Here is a 20,038-nt window from a genome sequence, read left to right as displayed (position 1 = left end):
ATGGACAATAGCACCCAAGAAACCCCCTTCTCCAAAAAGCCCTAAGGGCATCTGACTTCAATATAAAAACCACTGCCAGAGAGCAGTTTGAACTCACAGTTCACTGTTGGGATTATGCAAAGCCTGTACCCGAGTCCTCTCACCAATGTCTTACCTTCCCCTACTTAGCCTGAGGGTGATTTGAAGACAAAGACTTTTTTTGTAACTAGTGGTACCTGGGCGCGTGTTTGGCCCTCCAGATGTACCTCACCGGTTGCATACATGCTTTCCGGCATTTTCTATTATGCAAGGCAGCTTTCCAATCTAATATTTATATCATACTTTACAGTCTACACAGTGTTTTTCCAGACGTATTCCCACTGGATCCTTAAAGCCTCATTGTGAGGCAGGCAGACATAATCAGTACTTAACAGGTCACATGACAGAGCAGGGCGTAGACCCCAGGAGAGTATGAGCGCTTACACCTTACTGCCTCACAGACAGAGCAGCTTCCGCGTTCAAAATTTTCACAGGCTGGCCAGTCTCTAGGGGAGGCAACTGGATGTATTCATACCTCAGAAATCGTAAATAAGGACACACAGCTAAGGCACACTACTTGATGTGAGTGTACACTATCATGTAAATGTGTTGCTGGGCTGGGTAAAGTTTTTTTGGGGGGGCGGGGGATTAGGTTAATTTATGTTATTTATTCTTAGAGGAGTTACTGGGGATTGAACCCCGAGCCTTGTGCACGCTAAGCATGCGCTCTATCACTTGAGCTATACCCTCCCCCTCTAAAGACCGAAACTCTGTCTTGCGCAGCTAGGAGGTTGAGCTAGGAGCCCCTTCACTTCGCCCGGCCTGTTTCCCCTCTGCGGAGGAGAGCTGCACTGCGCAGTCTAAACTGGATGGAGCAGATGGCTCCGGGTCCCTCGCTGTCCTAGTCTGTCCCACCCCGGCCCCTGCGGTGCAGCCCACGTAGGTCACGTGAACGGGGCGCAGGGGGAGTTAGACCAGCCCAGGGAAACTCGGGCGGAGAAAACCGCCGCAAGGCTGCAAACCCCGCAGACAGGCGCTGACTCGGCGGCCGTTGCCAGGCCCGGAGCCGGTTGCCAGGGAGGCGCCGGCCTCCCAGCGCCGGGAGATGCCTCCCTTAGCGCTGGCTGCCCGAGGGCGCCGCTCCGCCGGGCCAGCCCCGCGCCCGCGCGACGACGCATGCGCGCCCCGGCCTCCGCCCGCCCTCGCCCCCGCCCCCGCCCCCGCCCGCGGGGGAGAACCGCGCGTGCGTCTAATTAACGCGGCTGAAGGGCACGAGGGATTAGGATGGGTTTTGCACGCAGACCGTTGAGTTGGAAGAGGCCTGTGAGATCATCCGTAGTCTAGACGACTAGGGCAGTGGTTTGCGGGTGCTTGCTAAAATTCCAGATTCCTGGGCCCCATCCCCAGCGACCTGGGTAAGACCCAAGAATCTCCATTCTTAAATCGCCCCCAGATAATTCCGGTATAGGTGGTCCTCATTGGCTGAACCCGCCCTCGTGTCTCAAGGAATGTAGGAATTGGAGCATAGACGTGGAGAAGCGATCAGCCCAAGGTCGGGTAGAATTAGGTGGCAGAGCCCAGTCGGCTGTGCCTTGCTTGCCTCCTGCCTCCTTTTAAGAGCGAAGTTTAATCAGGACCAGGCAGGCCGGCTGGCAGGCGGTTCATCCACACCGGTCGGGCTAACTTTAAGAACGAAAGTCCCTTTCTCAGAACGCCAAAGAACCCATCCAACAACTCCACATCAAAGCTCCACCGCCTGCTCTGACCCCACGGTACTGCCTCCCTCTGCCTAGGGGTTGGAGCACCCTGGGAGGGCTGAGCCCACCCCCAGAACGATAGCGGGTTGGGGGGTATACACCCCTACCCCATACACACTCCTGTGTGGATGTAGCCATGTGGCATCACAGGCATCACCCAAGAATGTAAAACGCTCTTGTGTCTACATGCGTGGGTGTGCAGTTTGAGGGGCAGAGTATGAGTTTGGATTCTGGCTCGAGTTTAGGCACATTCAGTAACAGGCAGTGGCCCTGATCCAGGACAGCTGGATCACATGTGCCGACAGCCACTTTCAATGGCCTGGACAGGGAAATGGACACTCCCTTGCATACCTTCACGAGACGCAGCTGGAGAAACGTCAGGGGTAAGCGGAGCTGAGATCCCCCACACACACTCACGCTGCTCGGAGTCAGCGAGGCCCCCCAGAACAACGCCCGGGTGACAATGCTCGCCCGTGTGGAGAGAAGGGGGTTTGGGGCTGCAGCCCAATTTGCTTTTAGAATCCCCCCTCCCCTGGGAGGAGAGCAGCTAGCCAAGTAGTTCTGCCAGGCTTCCGAGAGACCAGGCAACTCCATTCCCCACGATGGTCCTCAGGACCTCTCTGTGGGATGAGCATGGGTGTTCTCAAGGCCACTCCAACACTCTGTCGAGAAGGGTGTCCTCTTCCTGTTCTCCCAAATCTCTGCCCTTCTCTGTCTGTCCAGTCCCAGCCTAGCTGTCTCAAAACCTCAAGGCTCAATTCTTTCTGAGAAAGCCAGGAACACAGCTGTGAGTCCCTTCCCTGTGGGGGAGGTCCAGCTCTCCCTCCTGGCTCCAGATGTAAAGGAACAGCTGTGAGAGTGGCGGGAAGCCCAGTTGGCGGCTCAGCAGGGCCTGGGAAGATGGAGAACAAAGGCGGGTGGAGATGGGCAAACAGCAGGGCGATCACAATTCTGGAGACGTGGGGGGATTTCATTCCCTGGCCCAGTTACTGGCTGACAGGCTGTGCCAATCCCTCAGATGCTGCCCATGCCCTGCCCATCCCTACTCTGGCTGCCTGGGCCACTGGCAGGACCATCTGTAAACTCCATTTTATGACCCCACTTAATCTGAGAAGGAAAACTTGGCTTTCTTTGTGTGACTCCACCCCTGTCCTCAAACGCACACCTCCTGGCTTGAGATTTTTGGAAACAAGGCTAGAGAGGGAGAGGAAGGGAGGTGGAAAAGGGCTCTGCCACTCCCATCTGGCATCCTCCTGCCCCTCCCTACCTCTGGAAAGTGAGCCAGAATGCAGACGTCAGGCTAGGAGTCCAGCAGACAGGGCTGCTCTGGGTACCACTTGCTTGCCTGCTACACCAGGGTGATGGTGCATGACTTGGCACCAACCAAGCACTGTACTCAGTAAATAATTATTTCCTGGACGACCCTGGCCTGCTCTGGGCCCCACTGGCTCTCTAACCAGCCTGTCCACTGCCGGGAGCGGGGCCCACTGCTGTGTCCCACCACCCATCCATGTCTTCTTCAATTTGGAAAGACACGGGGTATCACGATTGCTTCTGTTTTAGGAAAAATAGTTTAATGATAAGTCTGTAACCTCTTTTCTAGATGTCTTCCCCTTCTGCATGGAACCCTTATGCCAGTGCTCTCCCCATGCCTGCTGGGAGGGAGCAGCCCCTCTCTGAAGGGCACCACCCACTCCAGGTACCGCCCGCTCCAGACGCCCTCACCCTCCTGGGAGGCCTGCTCTGGGTCTAGGCCCTAGAAGGTCCATCATTTTTGTTTTTATAAAAAGTGGGCAGAACACTGTACGATGCCCCCTTTTCTGGATGCCATAGGACCAGCCCACGGCACGTTCCTACCCCTTAATTAAATAGCCCATTAAATAATCTCCTGGCCCTGGCAGAGAGGGAGTGCCACAGCAGCCAGCCCCAGGCCTTGGCTGGGCTCCTGCTGCCCCGAGCCTCCACCCTGACTGGATCCGGCCTCCACCAGAGCAGCCAGGGGCACGACCTCATCTCAGACCTGGCCTCCTCCCCACACAGGGGAGGGTGAGTCTGAGCAGGTCATGCTGGCACCAGGCACCCCCACAGCCACGGATGGGGGCCGCTCAGCACGGGGAGCAGAAGGACGGGTTCAGCTCCTGCCCAAGTCAGAAGTAAGTGAGGTTCTTGACCGCTCCAATCTCCAGCATCCGCTTGATGGCCAGGGCTTCCTGGGAGACATTGTGGCCTGACCCCTGCAGAGACAGCCAAGGAAGCAAACTGAGGAACTCCTAGGCAGCTCCTGGCCAGCCCAGGACCCCACAGCCCCGGATCTCCGTTCCCTGGGCGGCTCTCGGAAGGAAGACAGAATGCAGAGGACGCTGGCCTGGGAGTCCAGATGCCTTGGTTCCAGTTCTTACCCTCCATATGCCCTCACCGTGAGCCATCTCTGGGCCCCTGCCACCCCCCTCACTCACCCGAGGATTCCAGGCCCACTCGCCCCACTGAGCTGACACGTGGGGCCACTTACCGCCATGGACTTGAGCGTGATCTGCTCATAGTAATGAATGGTCTGCTTCTTGTTGTGGGCGTCTGGGTAGCCGAAGCCGGCAATGTGCACCAAGTCACAGAGGTGGAGGGCCAGGGTGATGGCCAGCAGGCCCGTGGTGGGCTTCTGAGGGACAAGGGGTGGGGAAGGCATTAGAGGGAGCCCCGCTCCTTCCACCACCTCTAGGCGGCGCTCTGCCACAGAGCCTTCTGTCAGGCGGCCGTGCTGTTCTACAGGGCAGCCAGGAGCTATGCGGCGCTAGTGCAACTAAGCCACTGAACTTCTAATTTTATCCAATTTTAATTAAAATGTAAATGTAAACAGCCACACGTGCCTCCTGGCTACCATACTGCCTTGTACAACTCAACACATCTGGGGAGGGTCTGGGCCTCTAAGGGTGATGATGGCAATCAGGATGACAAGAATGACGGTAGAACACTAATAATACCTACCGCTTTCTGAGTAGGCGCTACGTGCCAGACGCTGTGTTAAGTGTTTCAGCCAGTGTAATGTATCATCTCATTCGGTCCTCACAAAAACACACTGACGTAGATGCTGTTATTAGCCCCATTTCACAGATAGGGAACTGAGGCTTCAACTGTTAAGCAAGTCACTCTGGGAGTGAAAAGGTTCTGCTCTCTGCGTTGGAGACCCTCACCTCTTTCAGGAGCCCTGGGGCTCTCACACTCCTGGGCTGTGCACCCTTCATGAGGGTGGGCTCTCCCCTTCTGTAAAATGGGGACAGCAGTACACCCCCCACCCCCAGCGGCACGGGCTGCTATGAGGACCTCACTTCCTCCATCCCTAATTCATCCATGGGGATGGGCCACCTGATAGTCTCACCTCACAAACCGCCTTCCTCCGCTGGGGTGACTGCTCTCCAGACCTCTTTGGTGCCCACTCCCCGGACCTTGTCAGGCCCCCTAGTGCCAGGTTCCCCCCGGCATCCCTTCCGGAGCCCTCCTCTCCCTCATCTGCCACTTCCTGCCCAGGACTTCCGTCTCAGTCCCGTTGCTTTTACCACCATGGTGTTGTCAAGTTCAGACCTCTGCCAGACCACACATACATCAGCTCTAGCCGGCTCTGCTCGGACGTGGGCTCCTTAAACTCACCGCACTCTCCTCTCCCCATTTTCCCTTTGTTGCTTAAACATACTGCCATTCACCTGGTTGTCCCTGCCGGAAATCTAGAATTATCATAAATCTTTCATTTTCACTTTAAAACCATGCTGTAGCAGGAGAATTCTAAGAGGAACCTTGAGAGTGTGCGAAACCTACGAATATGATGAGACATGCTGTGTTATTCTGCTTTGTAGGGCACAGGACCGTAAGATAGGGAGATAAACCCTGGTGGGCTTGACCTCGTCTCACGCGTTTTACACCGGGGTCTAGAGCGCTGTCTTGGAGGAAGTCGGAGACACAAAAAGGATTTATCATGCGTGGCTGGTCTGACAATGGAGGGGGTCGCACAGCAAGATATGCGGGCAGCCGCTATGAACTAAGGGTACCACCCCCAGGCCAAAGCCAGCCGGGAAATGGGGACCTCGGACCTGGAACCACAAGGAACTGAATCCTTCCAAGAATGAACTTGGAAGCAAATCTCCCCACTGAGCCTCCAGACAAGAACTCAGTCTGGCAGCCAACTTGATTTCAGCCTTGTGTACCCTAAGCAGAGATTCCAGCCATGCTGTGCTGGACTTCTGACCTCCAGAATATGAGCCAATACATGGATGTTGTTTTAAGCCACTAAACTGGTGACTTGTTAGGAAGCAACAGGAAACCAACACAGATATCCAGTCTATCCGCTCCTTTCCTCTTCCCACTGCCAAGAGAGCCAGGCTCTGGCCTTAACCTTCTCCTGTGCTCTCTAGCCTCACTCTCTGCCATCAGGGGCATAAACTCCTCCTTGCTGCCCCCTCAGCATCACGTGCACAGGAACTCAGTGCCAGGGGAGTTGCTGGTCTTGCCAAATGCTCCCATAAGGTCCAACTCCAGTACCACTTCCTCTAATGGTCCCACCTCCAGACAGCCCCTAACAGAGGTCAGCCCCTGCTCCAAGACCCCACGGCACTTGGGACAACTCTCTGCCGGAGCATTTTGTCATTCCAGGCTGCAACCTGTATGTTTATTCTGTTAGATTGAGCTTTCCTAGGGCAAAGAGCATGTCTTACTTCCCACGCATGCAAACTTGGGGGCTGGCGCTGAGCGGTCACAGAAGCAGGCAGTCAGCACAGGAAGTTGAGTCAGAGTAAATGTTCAGTAAATAACAAAATCATGTATTCAAAATTTGGCAAATATTTATTGAGTGTTCACTGTATACCAATCTCCATGATAGGCATATGACATAATTACCCCTTTAAATCTTAGAATGACTTTAAAACGTCAGCATTAATATTATCCCCAGCACACAGATAAGAAAACCAAGGCTCTGCGTGGTTGACTAGCCTAGGGTCACCCAGTAAGGTACGAAGCACAGCGAGTCCTGTCTCTGTCTCCTAGCAACCTCTATCCGTGATCCCACACAGCCCCTCTGAGGGCTCAAAAGACACAGTGGAAGCACAGGCTTGGGACCACAAGGGCACTGAGAGCTGAAACCGCGCCCATAACTTACGAAACTACACTCTGACTCCCAAAACTGCCACACCTACCCAACCTGGATCTGCAGGACCAACTGCAACCTCAAATTCTTTTAACTCCTTTAGACCAATATGTTCCATGATAAGATCGCAGAAAAAGTGATTAAAAAAAATTAACTGCAGGGCTTGGGCTGCACTCTGTGTTTTAAAGATAAGACTACTGACTGTCCCAGCAAATCCCAGAAAAAAAAAAATGTGAAGTGAAGGGCCACAAATAGCAAAATAGCCTTCTTTCTTACGGGTGAGTTGCATTCCATTACATACATATGCTGCCTCTTCTTTATCCACTCGTCTATTGATGTGCACTTAGGATGCTTCCATATCTTGGCAATTATAAATAATGCTGCTATTAATAGCAGGGTATATGTATCTTTTTGAATTAATTCTTATTTTGTTGTTGGCTTTATTCTTTTGATAGCTATGTAAGTTTAAAAAGCTAAAGCTCTAAACGTTCTTAGAAACAATGAACAGTACTTACATGTAAATTTTTAAAAATATGAACAGGATATTGTATGTTATGTATTTACATGCAATATATTGTGTATGTGCAAATTGTAACAGTTCTACCTAATAAAACTGAAAAATGAGAAAAGTAAATTTAAAAAAAGACCACTGACTGTCCCAGCATATCCTATTTATGAATTCTGTTTATAAATTTTGATCAGCACCTGCCAAAACCATCCTCTAACACCAGCCCCCTAAGCCCTAGAAATACCCTTCCCTGGCTCCCCGCTTTGGAGAAGGCCTGGGGCATCTCAGAAGTGTGCGCTCTCCCCGGCTGCACAAGCCGGTATACGTGACTCTGGTTACAGGTGTGTGCCCGAGGTCAGGGGACTTCAGCAGGTGTCATTCAAATGCCAGCTGCGATCTCTGCTATAATTCTCCCCTCTCCTGGGGTCCTCCACGCCTTCCTAAGCCTCTAGGAAGCCCCACCTACTTTCCACCCAGAACGTCAGCCGCCCAGCCCCAGCTGCTGGGTCCTCAGCCCATCATCACCTGCTTAATCTTGCGAGGCTGTTGCACTGGTAGGCTCAGCAGTTTGTCAGCTGCAATCTCCATAAAGAAGGGGTTGAGAATCCGAATCTGTTTGGGGTTGACGTCCCAGATGAGGGGAGGCTGTTTCCAGAAGCCCTTCCGCACCTAGCGGGGCAGGGTTGGAAGGGAGAGACAGGAGTGGGTGGGGGCCAGCCAGGTGGTCCTCGGCCAGGGGCTGTGCTCCATGCGAGGGCAGAGGCCCTCAAGGGTGCTGGGTGAGGGGAGGAGGGGGAGGCAAGAGGAGAGGAGTGGGGAGAGAGGGCAGCCCCGAGGGGAGACCAGGTGGCACGTGTGAAGAGTCTGGGTCCAACCACTGCCCGCTTCCAGGGATATCTGCACAAGTAGAAGGCGCTAGCTCAACACTTGGCAAAAAATGCCAGGTCGGACAGTTCAGCATCCAACCAGATGGCAAAGAGACACAGTGGGCTTTCTGGGGTCCTCCTAGAAGGACACAGATCTCGACTGTTTCAACCTGCCCCCACCCGGAGGTGACTACGGACTGGTCCCTTTGCTCCCAAGCTTCTCACTGGCAAACATATTTTGGCAGCTTTTCCGTCCCAGGCAGCCTCAAGCTGGGCGTGCCCTGGGCTGCTGCTGCCTGACTCCTGCAGGCTCTCAGGCCCAGGCTGCGGGGCGGCCCGTCAGAAGCCCCGCAGAGCACTGAGCTCACGCCTCCCCGTCCCCGGTTCTCAGGAACTGCAGGGCACACATTCTGGCGTGGGAGGTCCTGACCCAGGCAGTGTCCCCATCACCAGGCCTCGACCTCTCCCCTCCAGTCTCCCCACATACCCGCTTCTTATCACTCAGGATGGTCTCAATCCAGTGGAAGTCCATGGCCTTGAAAGCTACCAGGACGAGGAGTGTGTCCGGGTTGTTCTCCACTTTGGGGTTGAAGTGGGCAGATTCAGGGTAGAAGAGGCGCATGGTGGTCTTAGAGCCCACGTCACCCTCGTAGCCGGCCACGGGGGCGTTGTTTAACCTGGGAGGCGGGGGGAGGACGCCTGTCACCTGGAGCCCCGCCGGGCCTGCTCACCACCAGCCCACACAGAGGAGGGGAGGGCGGCCGCACGGACCTGATGACCACGTCGTATTTGTTGATGGCTTCGCCCAGCGAGCTGTTCCGCAGCCGATGTCCGTTGCCCACCACCACGCAGCGGCGACACTTGAGGCTGCCACGGGGAGAGGGTGGTCAGAGCAGAAGCAGCCCCTGTTCCTGCTCCGCCCAACTCTCCTTCCCAGGCCCCTGCAGCCCCTGCTCCCCAGGCATCTCTGAGGAGTCCTGCTTGTGGTCTTGCTGACTCTGCAGCCCCAGGCTTTCAAAGGGGAGGAAACTGAGCAGAACATGGCAGAGAGAGCAGGGACGGAGGGAGATATTTGGGAAGTACCAAGCAGAAACCCCATTTCGGAGCCCCACCCCCCACTGCCTGCTGCCCAGGCCTGCCTGTTACCACGTCGATGCCCTCCGCCACCTCTGCCACTCTGGCAGCCGGATGCTCAGGCTCAGTTGCCATGGGGACTGGCATATCCACCTCCCCCGGAGACAGGCAGGCTCACTGTGAGGTGCTGGACCATGACCCCTTCACACCAGGGCAGGAAGGAGTGTCTCCTTACCTCTGGATGCTCTCCGGAATGGAGTAGCTGGTGATGGCTAGAACCCGGAGAAGCAGGTCTTCTACAAAAAGAGCCGGGTTGGAAGGGGCTGATGACAACAGCTAGCTCTCCAAAGGCTGCCAACTCTCCCTCCCCTGACCTCAGTATCTGAGCCTGGCTAAGAGCGTGGGCACTGGGACCATGGGCGGCAAAGAACGGGAAGCAGTATGGCGAGGTGAGCCCACCGTTCCCACCCCACCAGGTGGGCACTTACCACTCCCCTTGGTCCCAAAGGGCAGCTCATAGGCAGATGGTGTCTTGACCCAGAAATAATCCTTAAGCTGCAGGAAGATGGGCTGTTCTCGGGAGTAGCTGCACAAGGTGAAAGCAGGGTGGGGGTGAGGAAGGGATTAATCCTGATGCCAGCAACAGGGTCAGACCACTAACATCATGTACACACAGCCAAGGCCTCTGCTTCCCTCACTGCCTTCACCTGACCTGTGCCCACAGCACTCAGCACCCCCACCCCGTCCTCACATACTTACTTGCCGAAGAGCTTAGAGGCCTTCCTCTCCGCCTCACCCTGGAGGCACGGCTCTTTCTTCTCTGGGATGGGAAAATAAAAACTGGAGACAGAAAAGGAGAGGAGGCAGGAGCTCCAGTCAGACCTCCAGGGCTAAGGGGCCAGCATCAGCCCAGGCAGCTCCCACCTCCTCCCAGGGCACTCAGGTCCCAAACTGCTGGAGAGCAACTCGCAGGGTGGAACCGTGTCAGCCAGTCTGACACCAAATCATTGTGAATCCAGCTCTTCCTTCTCCTGAACGCCCTGGGTGAGGGACCTGGGGAGTCATCCCTACCCTATCCCCCAGACCCACCACCCACCCTCACAGAAGGATTTCATGCTGGCATGTACCGGAGCGGTCACGCCCTGGCTCTCTGAACCCTCCTGCCCCACTAGGTGCCCACCTCCTGATGCTCCAGCTTCCAACCCCGTTCCCAAGAAGAACCCACGGAAGGTCATGGAATATGGACTCACAGCTCAATGTACCTGTCTTCTCGGGAGATGGAATACCACACCATGACAGCCAGGACCAGAGCCAGCATGGCCAGGAGCTTCCAGCCTGCAGGGCACATGCACAGAGGAGCTGGAGGCAGAAACAGGCAGGTACAGCCCCAGTCCATCTTCTCGTCTGCCCTTTGGGGCTCCTGCAACCCCAGCTCAAGCAGGCCCTGAGCTTTCTGGCATGGGGCTTGGACCTGAGTGTTTCCACTCTCCTTTGAGATAAAGAGAGAGGCCCCTGGGTCCGTGTCTGTCCCACCACAACCCCAGGGCGGTCCCAGGATGATGCTGAAGACTACTCCGGCGGAGCCCATCATTCAGGGTGGGAGAGCCCCCAGAGAACACTCACGGGACTTGCTGACCATGTTTCTCAGGCAGCAGGGTTCCTGGGGAGAGCTGTCATCCCGGCTGCCTCGAGCCACCTAGGAGGTAAGAGTCACAGGTGTCTGGTCAGCTCCAACACCCTCACTTAGCCACTGGAGCAGGGCACACCCACAGCCTGCCTCTTCCCGCCTCCAGAAATCACAAAGCTGCTTCCGGGGTGGCCACCCAGAGAGCAGGCCTCTTCACCTGGACGTCGCCTTAACCCCTCAGAGGCAGCATCAGGGATCCAGGGGGGCGTCCTATGCCCCAGAAAGAAAGGGAAACCAAGTCCCACCCCTCACGGATTTGGTCCCAGGCCAGGCTGGCCTACTCTAGCTTTTCCCTGGCCTGGTTCCCCTCACTGTCCTCTCCCTCATTTTGACCGAGGAAGGGCCAGCTCTGGCAGGCAGCTGTGCCTCCACCCATTTTCTACAGGAAAGTTAAGCTAACTGTGCAAGGGCATGATTCAGATTTACACAACCGAAGTTAAGCTTGTCTATTCCTCACTACCCAAGGCATTCCACCACTTCTGGCTGCTCCCTCTCCATCATCAATCTCCCACGACTCCGCCCAGACACTGGGGTGAGGGTGGGGCCACCTGATGGTCCATGAGGCCCCCTCCAGCCCTCCTAGACTCTGGCTGAATGCAAAGTACCCACGCCCTCATCACCCAGGGGCATGGGGGGAATCAGGGTAGGCAGGCTCTCTGTATGGGAGCTTGGGGAGTGGGAAGGGTCTGTTTAGTCAAAGAGGAGACAGGAGACCCTTTCAGGTAAGGATGGGGCTGTGGAGGAAGTGAGTTGCTACACAAAGATAAACAGAGAGGTCCCTCCAGTCACAAACCCAGCCAAGGGCCAAGCTTCTGAGTCAACAAGGAAGAGATTTCTGCAGTGTCCACAGCCACATGAAGAGGCACAGGACGCACAGAGCCAGTTTCTGCTATCCAGGCCGTGCTCCCCAGTGATCTGGGTGGTAGGCATCACATGGGCCACTTATTGAAAACACAGATTCCAGAGCCCTTCCCTGAGATTGCTTCAGCACTGGGGTGGGACCTGGGGTGGGACCTGGGGTGGGCATTTTCACAAGCAGCCCATGTGATTCTCTTGATGGATCAGGAAAGGGAGGGAAGCATGAGTGTGTTCTCATGAGGATCAGTGAAAAGATCTCAAATTTATTTCTCAAGGGTTGGGGGGACTGCCTCTGGATGAGGTCTGGTTTTTGTTACAAACCATAAATCGATTATCCTGAACACGGTCCTATTATGGAGTTGATGCTTTGCTCCCTAGGGTATCCCCCAGGCTGCACGCTGAGTCCACAAACACCCAAGGATGAGAGTCTTGAGGGGAAGAGTAACCCAGGTGGGGCAGGGCGGGGACCAGAGTCAGATGTCCTCAGTAGGGTCGGGAACACCAGGGGATGGGGACGGCCCTGCCCAGTAAAGAAAAGTCCTAGATTTGTAATCAGAAGACCCCAGTGAAAGCCAAGTTTCTAGTAACTTCCCTGGTTGCTTTTCCGAGGTTGGTCTGCTTCCCCGACCTACCCATGGCAACCGTCAAGTCATCCCCTACCTTGTTATCCCCTCCACAGCACTTCTCATCTGTAAGTAGTCTAGTTACTTGCTCACTTGCTTTCTGTCTCCCCCACTGACTACAAGCCCTGTGAGGGCAGGAAGGGGGTCTGTCTGATTCCCAGCTCCAGTCCCAGCACGTTGCCTGACACCCTGCCAGAGCTCATCAATTATTGAATGAATAACACAATGGGTTATCCTGGGGGAGTCATTTTTCCCTCTCTGACCTTCAGTTTTTTGGTATGTAAAACTGCAAAGTTGGTCTAAGAAATGCTCGCAACTCAAATACAATTATCAGATCAACAGCCTGGGCCTCACTAGGATCATGTTAGAAACGTACAAATGCACAAATCAGAACCTGCATTTGAATAAGACCCCCTCGATGATTCACATGCACATTCAGGTTTGAGAAGCACTCCTCTTGACCTCGGCTGAACAAGAAAACGGCAGGATCTGGGTCCCAGGCCTGGGGATTCTGACTTCACTGGTCTGGCCCTGCGCTGGAATTTTTTCTTGCACCCCAGGCGACACTAACCCAGCCAAGGCTGAGAACCACTGGTCCAGATAATGGCGAAAGCAGGCTTCTCAAACTCTGAGGTGCACATCCTGACTCAGTGGGTGTGGTGGGTCTGCATTCTCACCAGCTCCTGGGGCTCCCTGCTGCTAGGCTGAGACCACACTTTGAGCTGCAAAGCTCTAAACCAGGCCCTTCCCAGCTCTCACATCTCATTCCATGAGGGGCTGCACCCTCTCCCGCCCACCACACCACCCCCGCCCTCCCAGTCTTCCTTTCTCATCACGGTCCAGGCCATCGCACTTATCTCCCTTTATCAGGAGGTCGCAGCACTGGTTGCACAAGGCAATTCCGGAGATGCTGAAGTATGACAGGTGTCCAGGTCCCGCTCTCCAAGAGTCTTATTTGATTGGTTGGGGGCGGGGTCCAGGCATCGGCAAGTAGGAAACCAAACAAACAAAAAAACTTCACCTTTCCTGTGATTCTAACAGGCAGCTGAGATGGAGTATGTTCCCCAGTCACTGAAAGTCAAGGCCTTGGCCACGCCACAGGCCCCGCCTCCACGGAGGAGACCTTTGGGGGTCAGAGGTGACAGGTTCTGAGCCACAAGACAACTGCCCTTCTTTGGTCTCCTCCCTGGGAAAGCTGTACCCTTCCTCCCTAAACTGTGCTGGTCTCGGGCTGAGCAGGCTGGCTAGTCCTGGAGCCCTGCTCCAGGAGACCCCCTCGGAGACTTCATTAGCCGACCCCCTCCCCTTGCTGGGCCAAGCCAAGAGGCTCACTGAGCCCCGAGACGTTCCTGGAGCACGGGCTTCTTGGGCTGGCTGCCGCCTCAGGACAATGACCAGCCTTCGCCCAGCAGCTGTCCCACATGGCTGCCAGCCCCTGGGAACCAAAGGACAGGAGGAAAGTCACAGAAGGGCCTGGGCAGGAGAGCAGGAGGCTGATCCACTCATGGGTGGACCAAGGTGCCCCAACCTCTACCTGCCAACAGCTGCCGAGGAGACCGGCCCACCCAACCCACTGGGTAAAGCGGACCCCAGGGCAGGAAGGCCGTGTGCTCTCCTGCTGCCCTGCTGAAGCCAGGCTGCGGAGCATGGCCACAGAACTCGCCAAGAGGCAGAACTGGAGCACGGGGTGAAGAAATAAGCCCCCACGCTGCCCTGGCACCAGCTCCGAGGGCACTCCCTGTACTGAGAGGAACAGAACCGGATACCACCCACAGGCCCAGCAGGAAGCCAGGCCCCCCCAGAGCCCTTGGCCCATCAAAGGGATCTGGCTTCAGGTTCCTGAGAAGGGCATGGGAAGATCAGTGGGACCCAAGCACAGGCTCTGTCCTTCCTGGTTCAGAGCAAGTCACTTGATCAATGTCACCGACCTTCAGTTTCCTGGAGAAAACCCAGAGCCGCCTGCCAGCCACCTGACTCACCTGGCCTTCTTGCTTCCTCCTCACCCCTCCCCCTGGACACGATCCCACCCACCTTTCCAGCATTGTTCCCAACCAGTGACCCCCCTTGCCTGGTCTCTCCGCCCCTGCCTCCTCCTCCACTCAAGTCTCCCTCTGCCTAAAGCAAAACAAAACCCTTCTCTGCCTCTAGCTCCTCTTCAGGCTACCTGTGCCTCTCTGTCCCGGCCTCCAGTGCTCTAACTCCTGAATCTGGGCCACATCGTCACCTCCCATCCCCCCACCCCCCCACCGCCCCTGGTTCCCACCCCTGTTTTCATGCGGAAATCGCTCTGGCTGAAGCCTTCGGTGGCCTCCTAGTTGTCGCACCTGAGAAAGGTCTATTCTCATTCTTTCCTGTACTCTGAGGACTTCGCTACAATCAGACGACACCTCCTTGGCTTCTGCGTCAAGACTCTCTCCAGGTTTTCGGCCTACCTCTGTGTCAGTCCCCGGCTCGCTCCGATTCTCCAGAGAGCCGCCCTCGGACCTCGGCCCTTCCCCCGCCCGCTTTCACAGGACAAGTTCATTCACCATGAGGCTTAACTACTGCTCATGCCCTGATTATTCAAGCTCTTTTTCACCTCTTTCACTTCCCACCCCGATCCCATCCTAATATTTCTAATTTTCTACTGTGCACCCTCCCTGGGATGATCTTAAACTCTTCAAACTCAACGTGTCCAAAACTGGACCCAGGCTACCCACCGACCCCCACACGATCATCAGCTCATCCTTCCAACATCCCCTCCCCTTCACAGCATCCCCACTAAACACGATCCGTTCTACCCCCTTTTCCTCTTTCCAGCAAATGCTTGCTGAACTCCTACTAAATGTTTGCCATCGTGGGAGGCACTGGGGATGTGAAGCTTTATAAGCTCAGCGCAGTGTAAAGGCCACATAGTCCAGAGTCTCCGAAGTACTTTGGAATGCAGCCCTCCACCTTTCTTCTTGAGTCACAGGTTGATTGTAGATCCCACCCCCATTTACCTGCTTCCTGACTGGTCCCTCGGCAAGTCTTTCGTCACTCAAGCCTCTTCTTTGGAACTGCCAACACAGTATCTTTCCAAGAAACAATATGGACCAAATCACCCTCCCGCTTCAATGGCTCCCCATTCCTTAAATGGAAAATCAAAGCTCCTTAGAGGCAGCCAGGGCCCTTCAATCCCAGGCCACAAGCCCTGCAGGTGCATCTCCCAGCTCCTCCCAAGCACAGGGCAGGAGCCCCCTTCTCCTTCCACAGGCCCATCTCTGCATGGGCTTTCCTCCATCAGGAAGACCCTAGGCCCTCCCCGCCGCTCCCCTGGACAGTCTCACTCCTCCTGCAGCGCTGGCTCAAACGGCGCCTCCCCTAGGAGGTCTTTCCCGACATTTCTAAACGATGGTTTCTTCCCACAAAATATAGTTCACATCTTGATTTTAGCACCTACCAGGTAATATAATTTCATATTACAAAATTACTGTTTTCATGTCTTGCCCACTGTCCTCTGACCTCTGAAGTTGGAGGCTTGTTTATACCAAGAATCTATCAGAGTACCCGGGCTAGAGAAGACGCTTTATCACATAATATAATTTTATATTATTAACTGTTTTTGTTTCTTGCCCATGAGACTATGATCTCTGTGGTCCAGGCCTGCTTTTTATCTTCAGACTTTATCCCAGGGCCTAGAATGTAGCAAATCCTTCATAAACATTTGACACAGGCATAACAAGATGAGATTAAAAATGTACTACATCCCTTACTGAGAGCTGAAATGTATTGCAAATTTACATGTGCAACACCAGGGGTCCCAACCTCCTCGCCACTGCTTTGGGGACCAGATTAATCACTGTTGTGGGGGGCTGTCCTGTGCACCATAGGATGGTTACCGACACCTCTGACCCCTACTCACTAGATGTCAGCAGGACCCCCTCTCCCCAGTTCTGACAACCTGAATGTCTCCAGACATTACCAAATGTTGAGAACTGCTGTGCTAGACACTTCCAAGGGCTGTCCAAGTATGATCTCAACCCTGTGAGTTAAACACTATCATTACCTCCATTGTGGAGACAGAGAAATGAGATGCAAAAATGGTCAGCATCTTGCCCAGGGGCCCAGAGCTAGTGAGGAGCTTAGCTCCAGGGCCCACACTCCTAACCTGCTCCCCCCGCCCCCGCCACCCCCTGCCGCTTCTAAACCTTCCTGTGAAGAAATGGCTTCCTAGACGCCAAGATCCCTGGAATGCCCACCTGCTGCCCTTTGGAGCAACTGGAAGAAGTCACCCTCCATCACATCAAAGTCCTTCAAAGGCTTACAGCAGCGAAGGGGCGCCTCCCGTGCTCGGTCTCAGGAAGGCTTCCTCATGAGACATGGTTTCTGCACCCCCCCCATCGCCCCAGGGCGCCCCTGGAAGCCCTCCAGCAGGTCTCCAGTGCCCACAGCTGCATTCGCGGGATGACTGGACACCATCTGGACACCAGACTTCCACGAATGCTGGCTAAGACCGTGTTCACTTTCTCACAGTCATGCCACTCCACTGGCACAGCACCAACACCCCTGGCTGGTGAGCCAGGCCCCCTGGGCCCTGAACTTGTGTGGCGTTCCTTTTGAACCTAAAAGCAGGACTGTTCTACACCTGCCTGCAAACATCTCGCATCAGGAATCTCAGGCCATGTTTCCAGCCTATCAAGCTGTGTGAATCTCGACGGTGCCAGCTAACCCCCAGCAATGCCTCTCAGTTTAGAGCCCTCTGCCAGTACCCCAGCGGGCACCAAGCTGGACGGTGATTTAATGTAACTAACTCAATCACAAGGTAAGGCGAGGTGAGGACACAGGCCACTGGAGTTCTCCTGTCTGTGAGTTATAATCCACTTTAATCAGTCACTCTTGGGTGTTGCTGGCCAAAGAACCACAATTCTCTGGAATGAATCAGTCATCTAGATCACCCCTCCTCAGCACGAAACCTCTCCATGGCTCCCACTGACTCAGAGAGGAAGCCCACGCCCTTGCTTTGACCTGGAAGGACGCAGTGTCTACTGGGCAGCACCTCTGTGCCCTCCCTCCCCACCTCCCTCATGTGCTCGGCTCCACTCACAGACCTCACCATCCTTGACTGGGCGAGGCCAGCTCCCTCCTCTGGGCCATTGCACTGGCTGTTCCTTCAGCCTGGGATGCTTTTCCCCTAGACATGGGCTTGATAGCTACAATTGAGCTCTTCACCCTCCTTCTCCACCTCCAGTCAAAAGTCCTGCACACACCCAACATTTCAGATACCTCTCCTACGCTTACATAGAACTTTTGTTGTTTTTTTCATTCACTGCTGTATCACCAATGTCTAGAACAGTGGCTGGCACACAACAGGCTCTCAATACAAATCTGGTGAATTCATCCATGGGGCTATTCGTCGGGGATGTCGTTGCCACAGCGCAGGCAGAGCAAGAAGGGACAGGCAGTAGCAATAGGTCAGATACCTGCTCCAGCCCCTCTGGCCCGGCCGTTGGCTCGACACAGCCCGCACTGTGCCCTCTCCCCATCCTGAGCAGCACAGCATGGTCACGGCAGGCCCAGGAGGGAGCAGGCTGGTCTTGGCCCAAGTTCACATGAGGGAGCAGAAGGCAGAAAAATTCACAATGGCTTCAGGGCCAACAGTGGGCAGGTGGGGGCATCTCTCCAGCCATCCAAGCTTTGAGGAAAGGGAACGGATAGGTTCCCCACTGCAGCGCAGGAAGGCTCTCTGTTCCCCATCCTTGGGGTCCACAAGATACCCCCCCAACTGGTGCTCCAGACAGCCCGGGGCTGCAGCCTCCTGTGTAGAAACCCTGTTTCCTCCACTTTATCAGCTGCCAGTCCCAAGACACCACAGGATCTTGTGGTGAAAACCATACTTGTGGTGCCTGCCCGGGTGGGGCAGAAGCTTTGAATTCCATTCTCTGGGTGAAAAAGCTGAAGTGCTGTGACGGGTCAGGAATCAAAAAGGCAGGTTCATGCCCAGAATAAATAAAGGAAAAATCCGGTGTGGTCATGGACCTGCCCCAAACTCCCGGGCACAGTCCTTCCTCAGACCTCCCACCCTGGAATCAATGAATCTGGCCCCAAGGAGCCAAAGCTAAAAGCACTACTGGAAGCGGGGTTTGAACCCAGCTCATCACCAGTACGGCCAGTCCCTTCCCTCCTCTGGCCTCCAGATGCCCCTTCCGGAGATGGTGGACGGCACCAACCCCATCCCATCCCGAGGGGGCCCCCAGCCTCACGTAGAGCACTTGCCATGCTTCTGGTCCAGGCTCAGCGGCGCTGGAAGCGGGGAACACACACACTGGACTTCAAAGACTTAGTACAAAGGGAAACGATCACCTTAAAAATTATTTACATTGATCACACATTGAAATAATATTTTGCCTAGATTGGGTTAAAACAGTAAAATTAATGTCAGTTTCTTATTTTTACTTTTTAACAATGTGGCAAAAATAACTTTTTTTTTTTAATTTAAAATTACATGTGTGGCTCATCTCTGTGGTCCCCATTGCATTTCTATTGGACGGCACTGGACCAGACCATCTCCAAGGCCCCTCGTGGATGGAACTTCACCCGCCTCCCAGACTCCTTTTCAGGAAGGCTTCACCGCAAAGCAGGGAGGCCTGGGGAGGCCCCAGTCACTTGGACTCACAGCCACAGCGAAAGCTATACTGTCCCTGGGTCTCAAAAGCATCACAGCCAATAAGGCCCTGCTCTCCCATCTCTGTCAGGGTTCAGGGCATGGAGCACAGGTCGACGTGACACTGCCACCGGCCCCACCGGCCCAGCCTCCGCTCTGCCCGCACCCACCCTCTTCCTGAACTTGGCATCTTGCCCCAGTGCCTGCCACGACGGGCTCACGGCTCTGCCCTGCACGCCGCACCTTCCTGGGCCCCACGCAGACGGCTGTGGTGGGCGGGCAAGCAGGTCACATGGAACTATCTCCCCAGAGCCTTCTCTCCCCCTCTGACCACCAGGAGAGCTGGTCACCGGGACTGAATCCTGCCTCGGTCACTTGCCAGACTATGACTCTGGGGAAACCACTAAGCACCGTTAAGCCTTAGTCTGCCAATTTGTAAAGCAGAGATAAAGACTTCCTACCAGGTTGGTTGCGGTGGTAAACAAGAAAATGCAGGTAAGGCACCCAGAAAATGCACAGGAAGATCGGCAGTACTCCTGCCTTGTGCGCTAAGTGGAATCCAGCAGCTGCCACTGTGTGGCCTGAGGGGTAGATTAAAACATCATTGAAAAAAACACCATTTTCCAGTCTGTTCTGTGACCAAGAGCACAGCAGTAAAAACTGAACCTTACCCAATGCAGAACAGGATGGCCAAGGAACTGAGGAAGCCCCGGGTGACCCCCAAGACCTCACCAGCACTTCTAAACACACCTTCCTCTCCCCAAAGACAAGAATCTTAGCTCACATGCCCCCATCTGCACTCCAACCTCTTTCGGGATGAAGGCGGGGGAGGCAGGGTCAGTACCAACCCTCATCAGGGGGGCTGATGACAGTATAAATGTTGGGGGATCTGAAATCACT

At 54.9% G+C, this 20,038-nt stretch overlaps 1 protein-coding gene across 11 annotated transcripts in view; it reads right to left on the bottom strand.

Moving 5' to 3' along the window:
• Positions 1-3,327: 3,327 nt before the first annotated feature.
• Positions 3,328-20,038, bottom strand: part of ST3GAL4 (ST3 beta-galactoside alpha-2,3-sialyltransferase 4) — a 33,171-nt gene continuing 16,460 nt past the window's right edge. For 5 of the 11 annotated variants that reach the window (XM_074356947.1, XM_074356949.1, XM_074356944.1 and 2 more), the window contains 10 exons: positions 10,972-11,044; positions 10,599-10,707; positions 10,108-10,188; positions 9,837-9,934; positions 9,584-9,644; positions 9,046-9,141; positions 8,762-8,951; positions 7,934-8,077; positions 4,285-4,428; positions 3,328-4,009 (listed from right to left, as the gene is read on the bottom strand). In XM_074356947.1, coding sequence (XP_074213048.1) covers positions 3,923-4,009; positions 4,285-4,428; positions 7,934-8,077; positions 8,762-8,951; positions 9,046-9,141; positions 9,584-9,644; positions 9,837-9,934; positions 10,108-10,188; positions 10,599-10,707; positions 10,972-10,987 — 1,026 coding nt within the window. In that variant the 5' untranslated portion in view covers positions 10,988-11,044 and the 3' untranslated portion in view covers positions 3,328-3,922. Of the gene's footprint in view, positions 4,010-4,284; positions 4,429-7,933; positions 8,078-8,761; positions 8,952-9,045; positions 9,142-9,583; positions 9,645-9,836; positions 9,935-10,107; positions 10,189-10,598; positions 10,708-10,971; positions 11,045-20,038 lie in introns of those variants that run through there. The other 6 variants (XM_074356951.1, XM_074356952.1, XM_074356950.1 and 3 more) reach the window with 3 other exon arrangements.

The sequence above is a fragment of the Camelus bactrianus genome, chromosome 33 (genome assembly GCF_048773025.1).
Source record: "Camelus bactrianus isolate YW-2024 breed Bactrian camel chromosome 33, ASM4877302v1, whole genome shotgun sequence".
NCBI lineage: Eukaryota > Metazoa > Chordata > Mammalia > Artiodactyla > Camelidae > Camelus > Camelus bactrianus.
Note: the sequence above shows the minus strand (reverse complement) of the source record. Positions and strands in the feature narration are given on the sequence as shown.